This window comes from Mauremys reevesii, linkage group 6, assembly GCF_016161935.1.
Source record: "Mauremys reevesii isolate NIE-2019 linkage group 6, ASM1616193v1, whole genome shotgun sequence".
In the NCBI taxonomy this organism is placed as follows: domain Eukaryota; kingdom Metazoa; phylum Chordata; order Testudines; family Geoemydidae; genus Mauremys; species Mauremys reevesii.
In genome coordinates, this window is record NC_052628.1 from 45226520 (window position 1) to 45250052 (window position 23533).

Below are 23533 nucleotides of genomic sequence, written 5' to 3' on the forward strand. Positions count from 1 at the left end.
TGAACCCAGCCCTTGTTGCTGCCAACTCTGACGGGCAGGAGAGTTACATGTATATACTTGTATGCATATTATTTTGTTCTCCCATTCTGTATTTCCAGTTGTAGTGGGAAAACTTTATCAAAACCATGTATTTTGCAGTGTAATCTCCTCTGGAAGATCATTTCACAGCTCAGCTCTTTCTCCCTCTGCCTCCATCCCCACCTCCATCCCCAGTTGAGAATACTATCTCCAGAAAACATTTTATTCATCCAGTATTTTGTTAGCTGCATGGACCCATAGGAAAGCAGCTGTTTTGATGAATCACGGAAGGAGATGCCTTCCGTGGCTGTTTTTTTCCTTATCGTATCTCTTCCACACCCCGGTGGACTTTCTGACCCTTTTTGTTCCTGAAAAGAAACCTTTTGTTCCTACATTGTCATATATGCAGTGATCAATATGAGTATCCGCTTCACCCATCTATAGTATATCACTCATTAGGCCCTACCCATTCCTTTTCGGCTTACATAGAACTAAGTGAAAATTGCTAAACTCTCTTCCTACAGTTTGGTCTGTCACAAGAGTCACACATTTCCCATTAAACAGTTAACAGGTCAGTGCTGAGGTTTTGAATATTTGTTTAAAGTGTGGATACCACCCAGTTGCATATTTGATTTTTAATTCTGCTTTTTATGTTTGATAGGATTTTGATACTGAGTCACACACAAAACATTTTACATAAAAACAAACAAAAAATCATCCAACAAATTGGATGCTGTATTTGCCAAGTTCCTGTCCTTTCCCACTCACAACCCACCTGAGGATGCACTCCAGAGAGAACCATTGTTCTTAGAGTAATCTAACAGTTCCTCATTGTGCTGCTGCAAATATTTTTTAGCAAACAAAGACTGTTGTGCATGACAACTTCACTGGAAAACTTTGCTATTATTTGTGTTCATTTGCAGCCAATTGCTAAGAGTCATTAGCTTAATGGGCTGTTGTTGGTTGGTTTTTTTTTGTCTACATCTCTAAAGACTCCCTTGGACATCCTCCAGTCCCAGGAGCTTAAGGAAGAAGCAGGAACTGGAGAACAGATGATTGATTTGGGATTTCAGAGCCAGAAGCTTTTAGGCTAAAATATAGTACATTATCTCAAAGAAAAACAAAGGGTTGAAGGGGGACATGATGATACAAGCTGCCATTGTGTGCTCCAGAATCTCAGCTTTCATTTTGAAAAAGTAATTCCCCAGCCTTTAAGGCTGCAAAGATAATGTGAATCAAGTGCAGCTGATGCAATGATATGTACCTGAGTTTGCAAAGAGCGAGAAACAATAGCAGAGAGAGATGTGTGTATTGCCCCTATCCATCTCTAAGGGGTGTTAACTCAGATACTCAGTAATGATCATTTAAATATCAGTATTGCTAATTTTCTGTGAGTTACAGCTCATTTTGGCACCATGAGCAAGTGGCACTTAAGAGAATACCACCACTTTTTTTTTCCTGTATCAGGAAGGAGGCTAGCTCTAGGAATGCAGGGAACTGAGGATTTACTGAGGAGAAGCAAAAATTGAAGGGATCAGCAGAGCCCCTGGGTCTAGTTGGACCCCATGTAGAGGGAGCCAAACTCAAGGAGCCCAGCAGACTAAACATTGTGAAGAGGTTCAAACTATGGCAATCCACTGTGATTGACATCTAATTTTGGCATCTCAGATGGGCAAAGCTTATTTTCTGGAGAGAGCTTGGAAGTGAGGTTTAGGTTGGACATTAGGAAAAACTTTTTAACAGTCAGGCTGGATAAGCACTGGAATAAATTGCCTAGAGAGGTTGTGGAATCTCCATCATTGGAGATTTTTAAGAGCAGGTTGGACAAACACCTGTCAGGGATGGTCTAGATAATACTTAGACCTACCATGAGTGTAGGGGACTGGACTATATCACCTCTCGAGGTCCCTTCCAGTCCCATGATTCTATAATATAGGTTTTAAATCCTAGTCAAATGGAATGTGTTTTCTCCATCACTATACATAGTATGAAAGGTATAATATAAAATTTGCACAAAGTGAAATCTGTGTATACAGCATCTTATAGGTAGCACATAAAGACAATGTCAAATTTTGCTTTCAGTTACACCACTGTAAATCTGGAATAACTTCACTGAAGTCAAGGAAATTATTATAAATTTACATTTACAGTGTACTCTAACTTGTTTAAAAAGATGCTTTTCTGATCATACAAACCCAGGGCACTAAAAGACTCCCGGGGTTCCAGTTAAATGTTAACATGGCCAGTATTCAGGTAAATAAAGAATACATATTTTTGAAAACTGTATTTGAAAAATTCAGGAACGTGATAAATGGGCACGTTCTGCTCTGTTACAATGAGGCAGATCTGGATTAGCACCAATAAAAACAATGGAGTTATTTCAAATTTACACAAGTTTACAAGAGAGCAAAATTTAGCCCATGGTGTTTCAACCATTCTACAATAGTGAAAAACATTTAACATTTCAAACTGTCATATCTCACAAATGTTTCTTCCAGTTAGCCTAATACTTTACAGAATATGAAATCCTTTGACCAAGGACCACATATGAGAAATTTCAAGCAGATTGCTTTAGTTTTGGTGACATACCTATGCCTGGTTTCATTGTCTGACAGCAAAGTGTGACATTCCCCAAGGTACAATCTGGACTGCTGAATAACTTTCCTCAGTTCTCCCTGGGATGCCTTTTACACTGCTTTACTGGTGAACAGCCACTCCTGGCCAGTTAACACACAGACTCCAGCATGTAACTTGCTCCCAACTGCACAGTATTGAGTGCTACTAGTTAGCCCCTCATAAATTACACTGCAGACGAATACCAGCAGATTCCTAATCCCAGTTTTGTCCCCCAGAAATGTGCGACTTGTACTGCTCAGTACACTACACTATAAAGTATGTAATTTCATCAGTGGAAAATTATATGCACCAACCTTCTTATCTCAAATGGAGTTTCCCCACACACTTTAATCCAAACACACTGGTTAAGATACAACAATAAAATAAGTCTATTAACTATAGAAAGCTAGATTTTAAGTGATTACAAGTAATGATGCATAAAAGGATGGGTTACAAAAGAAATAGAAGAGTAAAACGCAAGTTAATACCTAATTTAACAAGCCAAGTGAACTTAAAAGCAAAAAGGTTTTGTCTCATCATATATTTATAGCAGTCTGTATTGGCTGAAAAGCCTTCCAGCCAGACCACCTCTCCCCCAGTTCAAAGATGCTTTCTTTGTCTTTTGACCGTTGTAGCAGTCATGAGTAGAGATGGGGATGAGAAAGGTAATTTGTGTTGTGTGTGTCCTCCATTCTTATACCCTTAGTTCTCCCCTTTTTGATGATTATCTCCAGCTGGGGTCCAGGTGACAGGCAATCTGTTTACACAGAAACTCGCCTCCCCCTCCCACTGTGTCTTTGCCAATATGTAAAGTCCTGGCTCACACCCTTCTTCCTGCCAAGGAATGGCCATTTAACTAGGTGATTGTCCAATTGATTATGCTGATACCTGGCTGGGCGTGTTACTGTGTCTTTGTCTCTGAAGAACTGGTTTGGGCCTGCCTGTCTAACTCTGAAACATGTTACAGCAATTTTATACAGTAGAAAATCAAAACTTTACATACAATGTTGATACACATATTTTACCAGGACAATGTTCAGCAGATTATGAGTTTTCAACTGATTCCTCACAAGGCATACTTTGTACAAAATGTATCATAGTCTTGTAAAAGTGGTGAACATAATAGTATAGACCATCACACAGTGTTATCCAGAGAAACTGTCAGTTGCTCCTCCTTTTGGTACCTAACCCTATGCAGCTTCCTCCCATTTCTGTCTAGAGGAGATGAAGTCCCAGCAAGTAGTAATATCTCCTGAAGTCACTCCTGGTAACTGAGAAGGAGTCTATGGAGAAATGTGTCAACCTTCTTGTTGCTATACCACATAGTTGTGCTGAATAACTATGTAATCTTCTCCCTCCAACTTTACCCCATTGCACCCTTATTGCAAGTTGTCTGGTAGTGGATTATAAACTCATTGGGCCACAATCCATGCATACTTGATCTGTATTATATTTTTGGTTCTGTCAATTAATAATTATAATTAAAACAATGGAGTAGCATAAAGTTATGCTGTTTGAAGTGAGATCAGAAGCTTGTCCCAGTTTTCTAATAAGAAATTTTGGTGTTCAATATGTCTTTAGAATCGTCACTATCAAGCAAAGAAGAGAAAGCAGCTGTATCTGCTCAGCCTACCCATATTATAAGAGCTGGGATAAAAAAGAGAAATGCCAAAGGGGAAAGTCGCCTGCACCTGGCTGCTAAGAAAGGAGATTTATCTTTAGTGAAAACTCTTATAGCATCTGGAATATGTGTAAATCTAAAGGATAATGCAGGTTTGGATGTTTAAAAATTACTTCTTTGGTGAGTCTCTAGTGATTCAGTTTGATGACAATTAAGAAACTCAACTTTTTTTTTAAACTCTTGAAAGAATGTAACCAAGATGTTTTAGAAAATAACATATTGGTACCTAGTTTATGGAACAAGGTTAGTAATAAGGATTACTTTGTTATACCATTGTTATCCTTGAATTTGTATTTGCAGTCTTTCAAATGATACATATGAATCTTTTGGCAATAATATGCAGTATATTGACCAGCACATCAGACAATTGTATATATATTTATATACACACTTGTATGAATGTGTATGTGGATGCATATACACACATATCACATACTGTGGTGACATCTGTGGTGGGTACCCCCCGGGGTGCCACCTGGAACTGGGGTGCCACTGAGCCCTCTGATTCACCAGCCTGGGCTTCCTCTCACACTGTGCTGCTGTGACAGGCTGCAGACCCACTTCCAGTCCTACACTTCCACCAGCATTCAAAGAGCTGACACCAAGCTGCAGTTACATGCAGGCTCTCTGACCAGCCATTGCATGAACCAACGGTAGAGAGGCTACAGCCAAGATTACCCCCAGTCCTCAGGCATGCACCCCCCACTGGCGTATAAACCCAAAATTATACCATCTTGTGCTGCACAGTGAGCTATACAGCATAAGCTCATCCCTCCCTTGATGTGGAGAAGAAATGCAACAGCCCCTGCCCCTTGTGCTAAGATTCCCAAGCACTTCACTCCAAACTTACTGGTTTTGATTAAAACATAAAATAAGTTCATTAACTACAAAATGATAGATTTTAAGTGATTATAAGTGATAGCAAACAGATCAAAGCAGATTACCTAGTAAATAAACAAAAACTCAAATTAAGCTTAACGTACTAGAAGGATAAGATTTGAATTAACAATCTCACCCTGACTGATGATACAAGCAGGCTTGCAGATTCTTAAGGTACAAGTTGCATTTGCTTTGCAACTTAGGTTTCCCAGGGTTCCATACTCAAGCTAGAAATTCCTTAAGCCTGGATCCAGCACTTCCTCCAGTTCAGTCTTTGTTCCTCAGGTGTTTTCAGGAGTCCTCTTGTGTGGGGAGTGAAGAATAACAGATGATGTCACTCCCTGCCTTATATGGATTTAGCATATGGCTGGAACACTTTGTCCCAAACTCAGTTTGTGGAAAAACACTGGTATCCAAGATGGAGTTCCATGTCATGTGGCCTGGTCACATGTCCTTGCATGAGTCATAGCAGCCATTACTTACAGGCTGTCTGGGGTGTTCTCAGAAAGGCTCACCAAAGCTTCTCCTAAGTTATTCCCTATGGCCTATTACCTTGAATAGGCCTGTAGCGGGGTGGTCACCCTTCTCCTGCCTGGAAGGGCTTAAAGCAGCCTGGGAGAGGGCTGTGGCAGCAGGGCCACCCAGAGGATTCAGGGGTCCTGGGGCAAAGCAATTTCGGGGGCCCCTTCCTTAAAAAAAAGTTGCAATACCATAGAATACTATATTCTTGTGGGGGCCCCTGCGGGGCCTGGGGCAAATTGTCCCACTTGCCTCCCCTCCCCTCCTCCCCCGGCAGCCTTGTGTGGCAGAGAAAGGCTGGGCTGATGGAGAAAGCAGCCACAGCTGTAGCCAGTGCAATCAGGGCCCAGCTGGCCCTTATAAGAGTGCAGTGGGCCAGAAGCACAAAGACAGGGGCGGCTGCAGGCCCCAGCAAGCCAAGCGCGTGCTTGGGGCGGCAAGCTGCGGGGGGCGCTCTGCCGGCACCGCGAGGCAGCCTGCCTGCCGTGCTTGGGGCGGCAAAATCCCTAGAGCCGCCCCTGCACAAAGAGACTCTCTCTAGCTTTGAGAGGGAGGGACTTGGCTGCAGGGAGCTGAGAGAAGATACCTGGAGTGGAGCAGGGCTGGGGGAAGGCCAAGGGAGCTGGTGAGCTCCGGCCTGGAAACCCCCCAAGCTGTGGCCTAGTGGAAGGCCAATTAGGTAGGTTGCAGGGGGCAGCCCATGGGTAGACAGAGGCAGCAGGTCCAACCCCCCCTTGCCTATGATGAGTGGTTTTTACACTGCAGTCTGCCCCAGTGAGTGGGGGCTAGATGGTGACTGGCAGTAGCCCATGACTGAGGCAAGGTGGGGATAGAGGGTTGGGGGTTCCCCTGGGTGGGGAGACCCTGAGACTGTGGGAGTATTGTCAGGGGGCAGCACCCCAAAGACAAGGGGCACCGGGTCCTGGGAGGGACACAGGGGCCAGCAGCAGCGGGACACCAGCCTGCAGAGGGTGCTCCGAAAGCTGGAAATGCTAATTCCCTGAGATGACCATCAGGAGGCGCTGCAGCAGTGAGTTCTGTGCTGCAGCAGTGAGTTCTGCACTGCAACAAGGCCCTTCAGTCAGTTATCTAGACTGGAAGCATTTTGCCTAGTGGGTGTCACCCAGGCGTGACTATATGTGAAATACAGATACATAGTCAATATTCAGAACTTCAGATACAAAAATGATATATGCATATAAATAGATAATCATATTCAGCAAATCATAACTTTTCCAATGACACCTTACATGACCCTTCTTGTACAAAATGCATCACAATTATGCCATGATAATATCAAAATAATATTACTAGGATGAATATGGGGTGTAGTATCACAACATCCATGTAATAAATTGCTCAGGTGTTTAATAAATTGTGGACACACATGATACACATTTATCATGTACCTCCCCTTCACTTTGCCCACTTGGCTTGTGAATGCAGTGGCATTACTCACTGCAAATGAGTATCACAAGTAAAGTTATCCACATGTGTAAATGCAGAACCAAGCTCTCAGCCTTTGAGCCACTTTGAATTACAAGGTAGAATTTTCTTTCTTTTCCTCCTAAATGTAGAATTTCCTCCTAAACTATGCAAGCCTTAGCCTCAGGGATGGCCAGTATTCCATTCTGGATCCATGGCCGGTTTAAAGTTTGATATCACATGATGCAGGGCTGGCTCCAGGCACCAGCTCAGCAAGCAGGTGCTTGGGGCGGCCACTCTGGAGAGGGGTGGCAGGTCCAGGTATTCGGTGGCAATTTAGCGGAGGGTCCCTCACTCCCGGTCGGAGCAAAGGACCTCCCGCTGAATTGCCGCAGATCGCAATGTCGGCTTTTTTTTTTTTTTTTTTTTTTTTTTTTTTGCGCACGCGCTGCTTGGGGTGGCAAAACCCTGGAGCCGGCCCTGACATGATGCCACCAGTGCTAGAAATGCTTTTCATTTCTTATATTTCTAATCTGCAATTTTTATGCTATTATTATTTCTGATAGTATGATTTAAAAAGCAGATAGTACATTTCTTTAGCCAGTATTGGAATAAATTTATCTTTGGAGTCAACTGAATTACAACAGGGAAAAATTGCCCCAGTGTTTCAGGGTAATTCGTTGTTTCAGATTTATTATAAACAAAGATGTCTGACAGTTACCAGACTGAATACAAAAAAGTGTATAATTGTCTGTGACCTGTGTGGGTTTCAGACATCAGAATCACAATCTAAATTCTGATCTGGTTTTACTAGGCTGGACAGCAATTCATGAAGCTTCCAACAGGGGATTTACTGAGGTGATCTTAGAGTTACTAAAAGCTGGTGCTGATGTTAATAGCAAAAGCCTGGATGGGACTTTACCAATACATGATGCAGTTTCTGGCAATTATTTCAAGGTACAATTCTACTCACATTACCATGCCTGGGCCTAATTTTCAATCATGGGCATACAAATGCCGCAATTGTGCATGCAAATGAAAATGATGGTTTAAATAACTGAATCCAAAATTATTAATAGAATACATGTGTAGACCAGGGGTGGCTCTAGCTTTTTTGCCACCCCAAGCACGGCAGGCAAGCCCTCGCAGGGACCGGCAGGGCGCCCCCCGCGGCTTGCCGCCCCAGACACGCGCTTGGAGCGCTGGTGCCTGGAGCCACCGCTGGTGTAGACTTTCATAAAAAATAGATAAACGTAAGTTTTTAACCTGTCAAAATTGAAGTTCAGCTTTGTGTTTCTTCTGCAACAAACAATGACAATATGAACATCTAAATCAGAGCATGTAGCTGTATTTCTTCTGCTACTTTATGTACTGTTGATGTTAACTGTAAGAACCAAATTCTGCTTTGGGATGTGCATGTATAACTCTCATTGAAATAATGGGACTTGAATACATATATCAGAGGGCAGAATTTTGTCGTAAGAAGATACAGAACCCTGTAGGCCTGAAATGCAGGTCTTTGCCAGTAAGTGAAGAAATAAGTGATTTTTAAACAATGGGGGCCACATATTTAAAGGAATTAATGTGTCTAACCCCACTCATTTCAAGGGGAGTGAAGTGCCTAAATACGCTTAAATACCTTTAAAAAATCAGATTTTGGGCCTGATTTTGCTCTCACAATGGGGTAACTGAGGAGTAGCTCCACTGAAGTTAATGAGGTTATATTTGATTAAAACAGATGAAAGTGAACGAAGACTCAAACCCAGTGTTTTTAAAATGCATTCATTTTTAATTTTGACATCTCCATTTTTGTGTTAATGATTTTGCATCATAAACAGTTTGTTAAAAAGTGTTTCAATTAATCTTTGAAGAAATATGTCTTAATTTTGTTGTAAGAATGAATGTGAGATTGTGCCATCTCCTCAATGTTAAGAGAAAGTTGAAAGCATGTTAGGAATACTTAACAGCTGGAAGGGAGAGAGATGCATCAAGCTGAAGCCACCTTCCAGTTAGCCAATTGCTCTGGTCTACAGTACAGAATTACTTTGGTATAACAATGTCGCTCAGGGGTGTGAATAATCCACACCCATAGCTGACATAGTTATGCTGACGTAAACGCTAGCGTAGACATGGAGATGAAAGTTATTAAGCTGATAGGAGAGCTGTCTCCAGTTGGTTTAAAGTGTCTTCACCAGAACCGCTACAGCGGCACAGCTGCACCAATGCAAGTTTCTAGTGTAGACCTGCCCTTAATGGTAGCAGCTGATTGTATTTGCAAAATGTAAAGCATCAGCTATCAGAAAAGAATGCTGGAAGGTACCCATAAAAGGGAGATTCTACCTTGAGAAGTTTAGCTAATGGCCAGGTAGTTGTCTTGCTACTGTATTTCATTAGTTTTTGTTTCTTGACACCTTCACTTTTCAGCAGAGAAATGTACTAACAAGGTAGTAAGAGGGAATTGTTGTTACAGATAAACAAAGTACCTTATTTTTTTCTTCCTAAATGAAAAGCTGTGGGAGGACAAGAGATACTCAGAACTTCCCAGCAAGTTTACAGGTCCAGAGTTTCTAAGGTAGCATGCAATCAGGGAGAAGGAGAGGGGATCAGAGGTTTGCTTGGTAGGAGAGCAACTCATGAATGAATTGATCCTTTAGGGAGAATCTGAGAAGGACCAGAGCATCTGCACTGAGGTACATACCTTCTGCAGTTGTACTGGGGCATTCCATCCCCCATAGCAGCATATTTCCCTTTGAACGCTCACTTCACCTCCATGTGAGATAGTTTGAAGGCCCAAAATAGTAGTCTGTGTAAATTAGTGCTGACAGTATTAATCTAAATGAGAATATTCCTGTATATTTGCCATGGAAAGGTGCCATATAGAAGACACTTAAAAGTCCATGCTGTTTTGCAAAGGGACTTCCATTAAGTTAGTACTGGGTAGATGATGCCAGATTGGTTCAAACATACACACCCTTCCTCCAGTTAGTCAAAAGAGCAGGTTTTCCATCTCTTTCACCTTCTCTGTGGCAGAAAATAAAAATGAAAGAGAGAATTTCACTGGCATGAATGGTGGACCAGGAGGATTCAGGCAGGGAAATAAGAGTAGTAAATCTGAAATTTTTTAGCAGGTAGGGCCTATGTGTGCAAACATATACAGCTTAACTTTAAATACTTAAATAGTCCCATTAACTTCAATGGGACTAGTCATGTGTTTAAATTAGGCATGTGCATAGGTATTTGTAGAATTGGGGCCAAAGTCGCCATCACATACCACTGAGAAACAAAAATCCACTTATTTTCTGTATCTTGTTTATATTTATCCAAAATGGTTATTTGACATTTACCAGATTCTGTTAATTTGGAATTGATGTATGATTCTCTGTAGCATAATGGGAATGTGTTGCATATAGTGACACTATGAAGTTGACAAACTAAACAGGCAATTATGAATTGGTCATATATTTAATAAACAAAAATTAAAAGTATAAGACATGGAACTAAGTAGATAAATGCAAAAGATACTTGCAAGCTAGATTGCTGTACTCCTCCTCCCTGCATGTGTTTCTTTGTCTTGTTAAAGTGTTAACTCATCAGAACCGGAACTGTGTCATCTTATTTGTCTGCACAGCACTTAGCACATTTAAGGGGCAACTGTGATGATGATAATAATTAAGAACTATGTTCTAGGCAGTCAATATTCTACTACATCATGGAGCAAACCCTAATGAGAAGGACACGTATGGAAAAAATGCTTTGGATGAAGCATGCAATGATAAAATGAAGGAATTACTTAAGTCTTACGGGGCTACTGACAGTGAAGTTGCTTATGAAACAACTGAGATTACTGGTATGTTAGCTATTTCATAATGTTAATATGATAATGTTACATCCTTGTCTCAAAAATACTGCAAGTTTGCTTGATTGTTTTCATGTCAGGGACAGGCATTTTCTAGCGGTAGTATATCCTTGATGGTTATTTATCTATATAATTAAGACAGTAGAATGTATGGCACAAATTCTTTCCTGGTAAAGTCAGTGGAGTTATAAAAAGGATGTATTTGGTCTGTATTTCACTCACATAAACCTTGTAGTTTTTGCATTCAGTACTGGAATAATGTTTTAGTGGGTCTTAGACTTAAATACAGTCTCCAGAACAGTAGTATTTAGCTAATTTGATTTGATCTCATTTGCATATACATTTATTTATATCATGGTCTGCTTTTGAGTCTTAGTAATCTGTATAATTGGAATCTTTTCTATTGGTTTTATACATATAATTTTAAAATAATAATGGAAATATATTAATTTTCTTAATTGTGTGTGGGGGAGGGAAGATATAGGTCCTTCTAGGTCAAGAAGACCAACACATACCTATTGTGATTGCTGTAAAAAGACTGATATTCCATTGGTTTTGCACCATATGACCAGAGAAAAATGTGGCACAGTAAGTGTAGATGTTGAGTTTTTTGAATATTGCTTTGCAGTGCAGTACATTTCAATTCTGTATATTGTCATCTGTTGATTGAATAATGTAATTACACCATGTGTTTAGATAAAGTAATAATCCCTGAAGTGCATGCTGAGAGCAGCAGCATGTTATGAAGCTAAGTGTGAACAAAGTAAAGATAGATTGTACAAACTGAATTTATCTCCATCTGTTTCTGTTCATGATTCCTGTGCATCTATACTTCCTTTCCATTAGCATGCTATATTAATATTCATATTGTTCATATGGATGGAAAATGCCAGGATCCATGAAGTCTCTCACCAGCATTTCCAAAGTGGCCCTTCTGAGGAGCAATGACTTGGCAATCAAGTTAATTGGAGAGAGATGAAAGGTTATTTTGGTTTAAAACAAAGCTTATTTGAACATAGGCCCTGTGAAAGTAGAACTCTCATGGAGACATATGAGCCTGTGGCATCTCAAATCGCAGCACTAGAGGTGATGGAAATGCCTTTCTTTAAACTGTCTATACCTAGAGTCCCATGCATTCCACTGCAGCAGCAGCTGCTGCTGAAAACACCCATATTGTGCTGCCGAAACAAAACGTTCATTAAAAAAAAGTTCTAGCCCATATGGTTGCACAGGAAACCTTGAAAACATTAACCAAATGTAAACTGATGCAGTGTTCTGTTCCCAAATCTGCCAAAAAGCCTGAAAAATGGTTCTAAATATCAACATTAATTATTCCACTGCTGATCATTTTAACAGAAGCTCTCAGCTAATGTGCTTATCTCAACTACCTCCCACTTTTCTACAAGTGCCAGAAACCCCAGCTGTTCCTATCCCCGCTGTCAAAATCTTCAGCTTTGCCCCTGACAGCTTCTGTGATGCAGTTAGGCTTGTCAGTACAAAAATCTTTGGCATAACAAAAGTGTAAAATGTGTGGAAAGATCAGATAGAGTGAATTTAATATCAAAATAAACCACATGGGCTGCTGTACTGGTTTCATACTGGTTCATTTTCATATTTAATTATAAACCTCTGTTTTCTTTATTTAAATGAATCAACCACACCAACGTACTGTTGAAGTCAGAAATATTTAGGTTCACCTTGCTTAGGTTCAGTAAAATCTTGTCTGTACCTCTGTAACAATAAAGTTAACAATGTTTCTATTTGATAGTATGAGTCCATCATTGCCACATTACAAGATATAGAAAAGAAGCAGGAAAAACTGTCGCTGTTTGAAGTAAGAAACCCAAAAGATGAAGGTAGATGTGAATTCAAGTTCAATTTTATTGCTCTGTTTGCAATCATTACTCTAGTATATTGCTAGTAGTATATTGCTAAGTAATATACTTTCATACATCCTTCTGGAAAATACAATTTGAGAGAATGGTTCTAGGATAAAGAACGAGGAGTACTTGTGGCACCTTAGAGACTAACAAATTTATTTGGGCATAAGCTTTCGTGGGCTAAAACCCACTTCATCGGATGCATGCAGTGGAAAATACAGTAGGAAGAGAGATACACACAGAGAACACGAAAAAATGGGTGTTGCCATACCAACTCTAACAAGACTAATCAATTAAGGTGGGTTATTATCAGCAGGAGGAAAAAATGTTTTTAGTGATAATGAGGATGGCCCATTTAAAACAGTTGACACGAAGGTGTGAGTAACAGTAGGGGGGAAATTAGCATGGGGAAATAGGTTTTGCTTTGTGTAATGACCCATCCACTCCCAGTCTTTATTCAAGCCTAATTTAATGGTGTCCAATTTGCAAATTAATTCCAGTTCTGCAGTTTCTCGTTGGAGTCTGTTTTTTGAAGTTTTTTTTGTTGGAGAATTGCGACCTTTAGGTCGGTAATTGAGTGACTAGCCGTCACCTTCAGCCTCCAACTCAAACCTCTCCAGTGCATCATCAAGGATCTACAACCTGTCCTGACGGACGATCCCTCACTATCACAGATCTTGGGAGACAGGCCAGTCCTCGTTTACAGACAGCCCCCCAACCTGAAGCAAATATTCACCAGCAACCACACAACAAAAACACTAACCCAGGAACCTATTATTGCAACAAAGCCTGTTGTCAACTTTGTCCACATATCTATTCAAGGGACACCATCACAGGACATAATCACATCAGCCACACCATCAGAGGCTCGTTCACCTGCACATCTACCAATGTGATATATGCCATCATGTGCCAGCAATGCCCCTCTGACATGTACATTGGCCAAACCGAACAGTTTCCATGCAAAAGAATAAATGGACCCAAATCAGACGTCAAGAATTACAACATTCAAAAACCAGTCGGAGAACACTTCAACCTCCCTGGTCACTCAATTACAGACCTAAAAGTCGCAATTCTCTAACAAAAAAACTTCAAAAAACAGACTCCAACAAGAAACTTCAGAACTGGAATTAATTTGCAAACTAGACACCATTAAATTAGGCTTGAATAAAGACTGGGAGTGGATGGGTCATTACAAAATAAAACATATTTCCCCATGCTAATTTTTCCCGTACTGTTACTCACACCTTCTTGTCAACTGTTTTAAATGGGCCATCCTGATTATCACTACAAAAGCTTTTTTTTCTCCTGCTGATAATAGCCTACCTTAATTGATTAGTCTCGTTAGAGTTGGTATGGCAACACCCATTTTTTTCATGTTCTCTGTGTGTCTCTCTCTTCCTACTGTATTTTCCACTGCATGCATCCGATGAAGTGGGTTTTAGCCCACAAAAGCTTATGCCCAAATAAATTTGTTAGTCTCTAAGGTGCCACAAGTACTCCTCGTTCTTTTTCCTGATACTAACACAGCTACCACTCTGAAACCTGTCACCATGCAAGGTTCTAGGATAGTATTTAATTCAAGACTTTTAAAGTAGGGATTCTCAACTTCTGGTATACGTACCTTTCAGGATACTTTCAGTCATATCTGCAATATACCTGATGATAAAAAGTGAAACTAACTATTTGGAGGTATGGAAATATTACCTTTTAAATATTACCTTTTAAACAAATCAGGCTAGCCATAAACATGAATATCTGAATAAGAACAGCAGCCATCAATAGTCACACAGTGCTCAGTAACGCAAGTCCAATATTATTGACAGTGGTCTCTTATTCATGATTGGATATAGTTGTTTTGGAGCCCCTCCATAGCCAAGAAGAACAATGCATGTATATGCACAAATGAATGCAGCGTATTCATTCCAGTGCAATTATAGTTGTAGGGACCCAAAACATTTTATGATAAAAAATGTGTTAGGGGAAATGATGGGGCCGATTCATAAGTGATGGCAGTTGGAGGTGTAAATTACTTTTGCCCGAAAGATTAATTTAAAAAGAAGATACCTGATGGTACAGATCTCCTACCACCTCAGGTTTTCTGCTGGTGCAGATCAGCTTTAGTTTGTTGCTGGAGATTCAGAGGAACCAAGCTGGCAGCCGCTGCTGAGGGAATGTATTTAAACAGTGCATCTCCTGGCCTCACTTGACTTGTGGCCTTCCCAGCTGGTGCTGTCCATTTTTCAGGCAGATCTGACCCTCTGTGATCACTCTATTCCCCAAAAGAAAGAAGTTATAGCTATTTTCCATCATTGAAACCACTTCTAGTGTAATTTCTATTGCTGGGGCTCAGTGTTTAGGTTTGCACTAGCAGACGCTAGTGTAAACCCAAGATGAATATAGCCACATGTCTTTAAAACTAACTAAATTTGAGGTCCTGCAAAGATCAAGAGAGCCCCATTAAAAGAAATGTGAACTAGGGAAAAAGTTTCAGAGTAGCAGCTGTGTTAGTCTGTATCTGCAAAAAGAACAGGAGTACTTGTGGCACCTTAGAGACTAACAAATTTATTTGAGCATAAGCTTTCGTGGGCTACAGCCCACTTCTTCGGATGCTGTAGCCCACAAAAGCTTATGCTCAAATAAATTTGTTAGTCTCTAAGGTGCCACAAGTATTCCTGTATTTTAAGGGAGAAAGTTGTTCTTGTTCATAGAGAAAGGGAATGAAAAAAAGACTCAGGTGATTGTATATAAAAGCTTTTCAGTCTACAGTCAGTTGCTCAGCAGTGGTAGAATATTCAGTCAAACCCATGGAGCTTCAGATAAATAAATAAAATTTGAGAACTACTGCTCAAAATGGTTACATTTCCATGTGTTTGTGTTTGATTAACCAGACAGGCTCCTGTGTGACTGAAGCGGAGACCCAGTTTCATAAAATAGAAATAAGGAGTATCAGACTTTCTCTGGCTAAGGTCACAAGAGAAATGGATATGGTGGTCTTTATTTAAGTCCCCTGTGACAAAACCACCTATAATTTGGCACCTTTTAACATAAACTGTAGTAGTTACTTAGGCCTGGTCTACACTAGGACTTTAATTCGAATTTAGCAGCGTTAATTTGAACTAACCGCTCAACCGTCCACACTAGGAAGCCATTTAATTCGAACTAGAGGGCTCTTTAGTTCGAATTTGGTACTCCACCCCGACAGGTGGAGTAACGCTAAATTCGACATGGCTAGCTCGAATTAGGCTAGGTGTGGATGCAAATCGAACTTAGTAGCTCCGGGAGCTATCCCACAGTGCACCACTCTGTTGACGCTCTGGACAGCAGTCCGAGCTTCGATGCTCTGAGCAGCCACAGAGGAAACAACCCGGGAAAATTTGAATTCCTTTTCCTGTCTGGACAGTTAGAATCTCATTTTGTGGTTGCACATCGGGGCGAGCTCAGCAGCGCTGGCAGCAATGCAGAGCTCTCCAGCAGAGGAGTTCATGTAATCTCTGAATAGAAAGAGGGACCCGGCATAGACTGACTGGGAACTCTTGGATCTGATCGGTGTGTGGGGCGAGGAGTCTGTGCTTTCGGAGCTGCGCTCCAACAAACGGAATGCAAAGACCTACGAGAAGGTCTCCAAAGCCATGATCCAGACAGAGGATACAGCCGTCATGCAACGCATCGCCGCGTGAAAACCAAGGACCCCAGACAAGGCTACCAAAAAATCAAAGCGGCAAACGGACGCTACGTAGCCTGCCACCACTGCCCCACCAGTGACCGTGGACTCTGACGATGGGACAGTGTCGACGGCCAGTTCCTCGGTGATGTTCGCGGACAGGGAAGATGAGGAAGGGTTTGTGGAGGACGAGGCAGGCGACAGCGCTTACAACGCTGGTTTCCCCGACAGCCAGGATCTATTCATCACCGTCACGGAGATCCACCAACAACCCTCCCCGGCCATTAACCCGGACCCTGAATCAGGGGAAGGAGCAGTCGGTAAGTGCTGTAACCATGTTAACTTTTATTCTTAATATAACAGGAATCTGAACTGTGTGAAAAGGAGGGCTCTCTAGATATGGGGATAGAACAGAAGTCATCCTTGGAGATCTCCACGAAGCTCTCCTTGCGTTAATCGAAAAGCATCAGCAGGAGGTTCCTGGGGAGAGCTGCCTTATTGGGTGCTCCCTGGTAGCAGAGTTTTCTGCGCGAGGCTTTCATGAGGAACTCATGGAGCACTGCCTCCCCGAGCACGGCTGCATCGGGCCCTGGTTCGTGCTAGCTTTCACGCAGCATGCGCTCTCTATCTCCTTCAGTGACCCTCCTCAGGGTGATCTCGCTCGGAGACTCCTGCATCTAATTAGGGTAATTACTGTAATTTTACGCCTGGTCCAAAGTATTTTTCAGAAATCTACGGACAGACGGCATAGCACAGACTCAGCACGCAGTTGCGTGACGAGCGTAACGGAAAGCCAAAGAATATAATGGACGCTCATGGAGGGAGGGGGGAAGGAGGACGCAAGCTATCCCACAGTTCCTGCTGTCTCCGAAAAGTATTTGCATTCTTGGATGAGCTCCAAATGCTTCTAGGGTCAAACACAGTGTCTGCGGTGGGTCAGGGCATAGTTCGGCAATTTGCGCACACACCCCACCCACCACCAGAAGTGAAAACAATCCTCTGTTGACTCTTTTACATGTCACCCTATCTGTACTGAATGCTGCAGATAGACGCGATGGTGCAGCACTCAACACCAACATCCTTGCTCCCCCCACGCTATTGATGGCTGACGGTACAATAAGATGGAAATCCATCCTCATCATCAGCCTCTTGGCATATGGGGCAGTGCAAAAGGGCTGGTAACCATGCCGACTAGTATCAGTACGGTCGATCAAGGGCGCCTGTCCCTAATTTTTGATGGCTGATGGTACAATATGGCTGGTAACCGTCCTCATCATTGCAACAGGGGGCTGAGCTTCATCAGCCCCCACCCTTCATTGTAAATAAAAGATTCAATTGCCCCTGGACTAGCAGAGGGATGATGGGCTCCTTCATCCACACTCCTTAATGTCCTGCCTGGACTATCATTGCAGCTGGAGGCTTCCTTCCAGTCATTTCTCACAAACAAGTCACTGTGTCTTATTCCTGCATTCTTTATTACTTCATCACACAAGTGGGGGGACAATGGTATGGTAGCCCAGGAAGGCTGGGGTAAAAACGGAATGAACAGGTGGTGTTGTTGCAGGAGCACCCCCTGTGAATAGCATAGAGCTCATAATTTATGCAGGATCGGACACAGAGCGGCTGTGCTCTCTGGTTCTATGATACACTGGTTCTCTAGTACACTTGCCCATAATCTAGGCAGGACTGATTTTATTTTTAGATACCAAAAAGGAGGGATTGACTCAGGTAGTCATTCCCAATTTTTGCTTTTGCGCCCCTGGCTGCTCGGCCAGGGGCACTTATGACAGCCCCAAATGGGGCAGTGCAAAAGGACAGGTAACCATGCCCATCTTATTACCATCTTATTACCAATTTATGGTATGGTTGATGGTACAATATGGCTGGTAACCATCTCTGCTGTCATGCAAAAGCAAAAGCATGCTGCTGTGTAGCGCTGCTGGCCCGCCTCTGTCAGAGGCATCTAGTACACATACGGTGACATACAGAAAAGGCAAAACAGTGTCCATGGTTGCCACGCTATGGCGTATGCCAGGGCAATTCTGGGAAAATGGGCTTGAAATGATTGTCTGCCGTTGCTTTCCCGAAGGAAGGAATGACTGGCGACATTTACCCAGAATCCACCGTGAAAATGATTTCTGCCCCAGCAGGCACAGGGGTCTCAACCCAGAATTCACACAGACAGCCTAGACTCAGTTAATTGTTCGCCAAAATGTATCATTGCAAGGAATTCACTCCCTGTTTCCCATCTCACAGCTTCCACTGTCTCCAGACCTGCCACAGCATCCCCCTCGCAGAGGCTGGCGAAGATTAGGCGGCAAAAGAAAAAGACAAGGGACAAGATGATCGAGGAACGTATGGGCTGCTACCTAGCAGAGGCGGACCAGCAGAGCCAGTGGAGGGAGACCGTCTCTCTGTGCCAGCGCTCACACAGCGAACGGGAGGAGAGGTGGCGTGAGGAAGACAAGCAGGCGACTGAAACGCTGCTTGGACTAGTGAGGGAGCAAACGGACACGCTCAGGCGCCTTGTGGATGTTCTGCAGGACCGCAGGAGGACAGAGCCCCCCTGCAGTGTATCTGCAACCACCCTCCCCCGCCACAAAGTCCCATACCCCCCTCACCGAAAATAATCAGGAGGAGGGGCGGCCGGGGACGTGAATACTGTCACTGCACCACAGCACAGTGCTCAAGTACCCAAAAGCTCTCATACCCTACAGTTGCCGAAGTCCTTCACTTCCAGAATCACAGTAGTCCCAATCCCAGTCCCATCCCCTATTGTCTACTTAATTAATAAAAATGCTTTGCTGTTAATTACTGTTTCCGTTATGTTTTTTCAAAGAAGACTGTGTTCGAATGGGGGGCGTGGTGAAGGGTGTGGTTAATTGCATAGGACAGTCACCTTTCCCAGGGTACAGACACGGGGGCAGGATCAGCAGTGGGTCACACACACGGTGCTGTCAGTAGGCAATCTGGTCGGTTTTTGGAGGTGGTTTCCAGGATCTGTGTAGGCGGGGGAGATGTGACTTTGCAGCGGGGGAGGGCGGTTACAGATCTTATACAGCGGTCCTTGTCCTGGACCGCTGAGTCACGCAGCTGAGGAATCTGTATCCGTCCTCCTCCACCACAAGGTCACATATCCGCCCGCACACAGAATTCCATAAAGAGGGATGGCAGGCTCCGTTGAAAGAAGCCTTCCGGCACTGCGGACCGCTGTAGGAGCAGGAGCCTGTCATTCCTTGAGTTTAGAGGTGGTCTTTACATCACCGCACACCCTACCCAGCACAGCCTGCGTCCCAGTTTCAACCCTTTCACGAAAAGTCAGGAATAAAGAAACCTTTGTTAAGTAATAATGGGACATGTATTTTATTTTTATACGTGTGCTGGAAGTGGGGGTAACGGGGTGAACGGGGTATGTAACCGAAGAGGAGAGTCAACAGTCAGTGGGTAAAGAAACAGGGGCAGGTTCAGCTTCTCTGTAAAGAAACTGAACAGTCACAGGTCACGCTGCTCGCTGCTCGCTGGTATTTCAAGAGTTCCTTGTCGCTGTCCCAGGCGCCTGTATAGGGCTTCATGAGCAAGTGCATTAGCGGGCAGGCTGGGTCTCCGAGGATGACTATAGGCATCTGCACATCCACAACAGTTATTTCGTGGTCTGGGAAGAAACTACCTTCCTGCAGGCGTCTGAGAGCAGCCCACAGTTCCTGAAAACACACGCATCATGAACCTTGCCCGGCCACCCGACGTTGATGTTTGTAAAACGTCCCGTATGGTCCCCCAGTGCTTGCAGCACCATTGAAAAGTAGCCCAATTTCTCAGCAGCTGACTGTGGAAGAGGTGGATGATAAAGTGCGAGGAGGAGAATACGGCAATGATCGCAGCGGGCGCCATGCTTGCAGTGCTGTGTCGTCCGCGCTGTCACTGACCAGAAAAGTGCACGAACAGATTGCCTGCAGGCGCTTTCACGGAGGGAGGGAGGGAGGGAGGGAGGTTGTGATTGACGGTTCAATGACGACACTTACCCAAAACCACCCTCGACACATTTCTCCCCCCAGCAGGCATTGGGGGCTCTACCCAGCATTCCAATGCGCAGCGGGGAGTGCGGGAACTGTGGGATAGCTTCCCACAGTGCACCGCTTCCAAAGTCGACGCTGGCCCCGTGAATGTGGACTCCGAAATTCGAATTAGTGTATTTAGTATGGATACACAAATTCGACTTCATAAGGTCGAATCCACAAATTCGAACTAAGTTGATTCGAAATAGTCTTGTAGTGTAGACAAGGCCTTAGAAGAGCACAAGAATGATCAACACTATAAAGGTGCATTGGGATTACTGTGAAGATAAATTAGCAACACAGTTACATGCAGTATACTCAGCTCTTAGAAGTACTGTGATCTGTCACTTTAATAAACACAAAATGTTCACATTTCCCTTATTTTGATTGATAAATAAATAAATACATGCAATACTCAGTAAAATGAGAAAATCAGCTTTCTGAACACATTCTGTGAGTTGTGGGTTGTTTTTTTTCATTCTGCAATGTTCCATTTTCAAGTATAATGGTTGATAGAAATAAAAATTGTGTATTTCCTGTTTACTAATGGGTTTGATAATATTTGATTATCATATCATCCCACTGGCATCCACAGGGACATGTTGGTGTGATGCTTCCCAGGGATCCCTAGGGTTATGAGGTATCTTTCTACCACCTGCCCTTAGTGGGAACAAACCTTATCTGTGCCTGCCATAGGTCAACTCCATGAGTCCACCGGCTATGGGCAATAAAAGCACTCCCCTCCAGGCCTCCTCAGAACTCACACTTTCTTTACTGGTTAGCGAAAGGCATATTCTAACCCCCTAGTCATATAGGTCCCCCTGCAGTGTCCAGCTGTCAATCATTGGACACTCACAGAATTACCAGACCTTCTGTTCCCAAAGGAAAAGTACACTGCACCTTTCCAGTTACACCATAGTACATAGCTCCACTTAACACACTGCCCTTAGATTTGTCTATAGTGAAAGTAAGTATACGCTTATTTAACAAAGAGCTTACTTCCTAGATTAAAGACCTTTGGCATCTCCTTGCATTCTCCTGATATAGCAGACTAATTCTTTCATCTTAGTCATAAACCAAACACTCTCCTGCTGTGTGTTCCTTTCTGTTAATTTTGTGATCGCTTTTTGACTTTGTAGTGTTGATTAGCTGGTGATTCTGTATGCAAATAGACTTCTGTTGTAAGATGCACAATGGTCAGCCAGGGAAATAAATCTCTTTTATTCCTTGTCTGAACAGAACCTGTTTATCACCTTCTGGTGACCTGTCTTACATACCTCAAGAACACAGTTTTCAGTATATGTACGTAACTCCTCACATACTATGCATTTCACAATGACTATGATGAGCAGTGTGACAAAGGCTTTCAATAGAGACCTTATTTGACACTCTTTGGCAAACTACTGTGTTGCCCTGTAACCCCTTTGCATGCCTGTGCACTCTGCCAGTTGGCACCTAGAGGTCCCTGGCTCATAGTTGGTAATTGCGCTTGTGATGTTGTTAAACTGCGCTTGTGATGTTGCAACCTTTCAATTTTCTGTTGTATTGTAGGCCAAAGAAAAGAGGGCATCTAATAGGACCATTTTAAAAATTGTTCCTCCTTGTGTTTCACAGAGGGATACATACAGCTAGCAAACTTAATCAATTTCTAATCTATTTTTCTTTTACAGTCTTTTTCTGTGATGTATGTTTTAATACAGTATGTGAAACTATTATACATTGATTCAGATGTCATATTTGACTCAGAGAAATAAAAATCCAGGCTGTTCTCTAATATATAAAATACTAAATTTATCAAATTCTTGCTTCTATAGTCTTAGTGGACCTGGTCCTCAGCTGGTGTATGTCAGCATAACTCCATTGATTTCAAAGGACCTCAAAAAGATTTCATTGCCCATCAGTCAAAAGAGTGTGCTTTAATCTACACAATTCCCTTAATTACTGTCTGGGTGTGGCTGCTGCATTTCCATACTTTCTAAAATTTGAGCTATTCAAATGTAAGTAGTTAAATATAACTTCCTGTGGAGAATTTCATCTTGAGTACTTATAAAGCAATGACTCATAACGTACATGACAGTATCACCTGTTGCCATAACAATATTTTCATTCTCCAGCTTTGTTTTTGCTGCCTCAATAATTGTAATGATCACAATTCTGCCTCTCATTTTAATAATAATTTTGACTATGTTTAAATGCTGAACAGGACTGTATATTCATGACCTATCGCAGATACAAGACACTTTGAATGAAGTGCTTGCCAAACAGAAAGCAGAAAGGGATGTCCTAGCTAAAAAATACAGGTAAGTGAAACGTAACCTGTGGTTTTATTAAAGGTTTATTTTTTAAAAACATCACAAATGGATCTTGTTAGAAGGCGAGCAAGCAGTAACACGAAGGCAAAATTGTGTGGTCCTAACTCAGTCTTTTATCAAGTATAACTCTATTGGCATCAGTGAGAGTTTGTGCCTGCGTGAGAATTTCAGGATTTGGCTGACTCTAACAAGTAAAATATTTGTATAAACACATAATAAGAGATGTTTCCTGCCTCAAAGAGCAGTCTAAATAAAAAGGCAGATAAGGGTTGAGATAAAGGGATATGATAGAAGATTAGAAACTGAGGCACAGAGATATTAGATTACTTTCCCATGGTGACAGGGGAAATCTGTGGCAGTGTCAGGGATTGTACCCACATCTCTTGACTCCAGTCCAAGCCCTTAACCACTCTTCATTCCATAGATCATTCAGGCAGCGGGTATCATAAGCTGGGGGAGGTTGTGCCTCCACAAACAGCCAGGTATGGCCCCACCCACGCTCCTCCTCCAGACCCCCTCCTGCCAGTTCCCCTGTCCTTGTGCCGTGGCCCCGACTAGGGCTGGGGCTGGGGCTGCGTTGCCCCACCCACCCAGTGCTCTAGGGCTGGGAAGGCTGTGGCCATGCCACCTG

The 23533-nt window shown here is 42.7% G+C and overlaps 1 protein-coding gene across 1 annotated transcript in view; it reads left to right on the forward strand.

Annotated features, from left to right (window-relative positions):
- ANKRD31 (ankyrin repeat domain 31) overlaps positions 1 to 23533 on the forward strand; it is a 135131-nt gene that overhangs the window by 72498 nt on the left and 39100 nt on the right. The window contains exons 17-22 of the mRNA XM_039544026.1: positions 4216 to 4407; positions 7953 to 8095; positions 10826 to 10985; positions 11473 to 11582; positions 12763 to 12850; positions 22794 to 22890. Of these exons, the coding sequence (XP_039399960.1) occupies positions 4216 to 4407; positions 7953 to 8095; positions 10826 to 10985; positions 11473 to 11582; positions 12763 to 12850; positions 22794 to 22890 (790 nt within the window). The remainder of the gene's footprint in view (positions 1 to 4215; positions 4408 to 7952; positions 8096 to 10825; positions 10986 to 11472; positions 11583 to 12762; positions 12851 to 22793; positions 22891 to 23533) is intronic.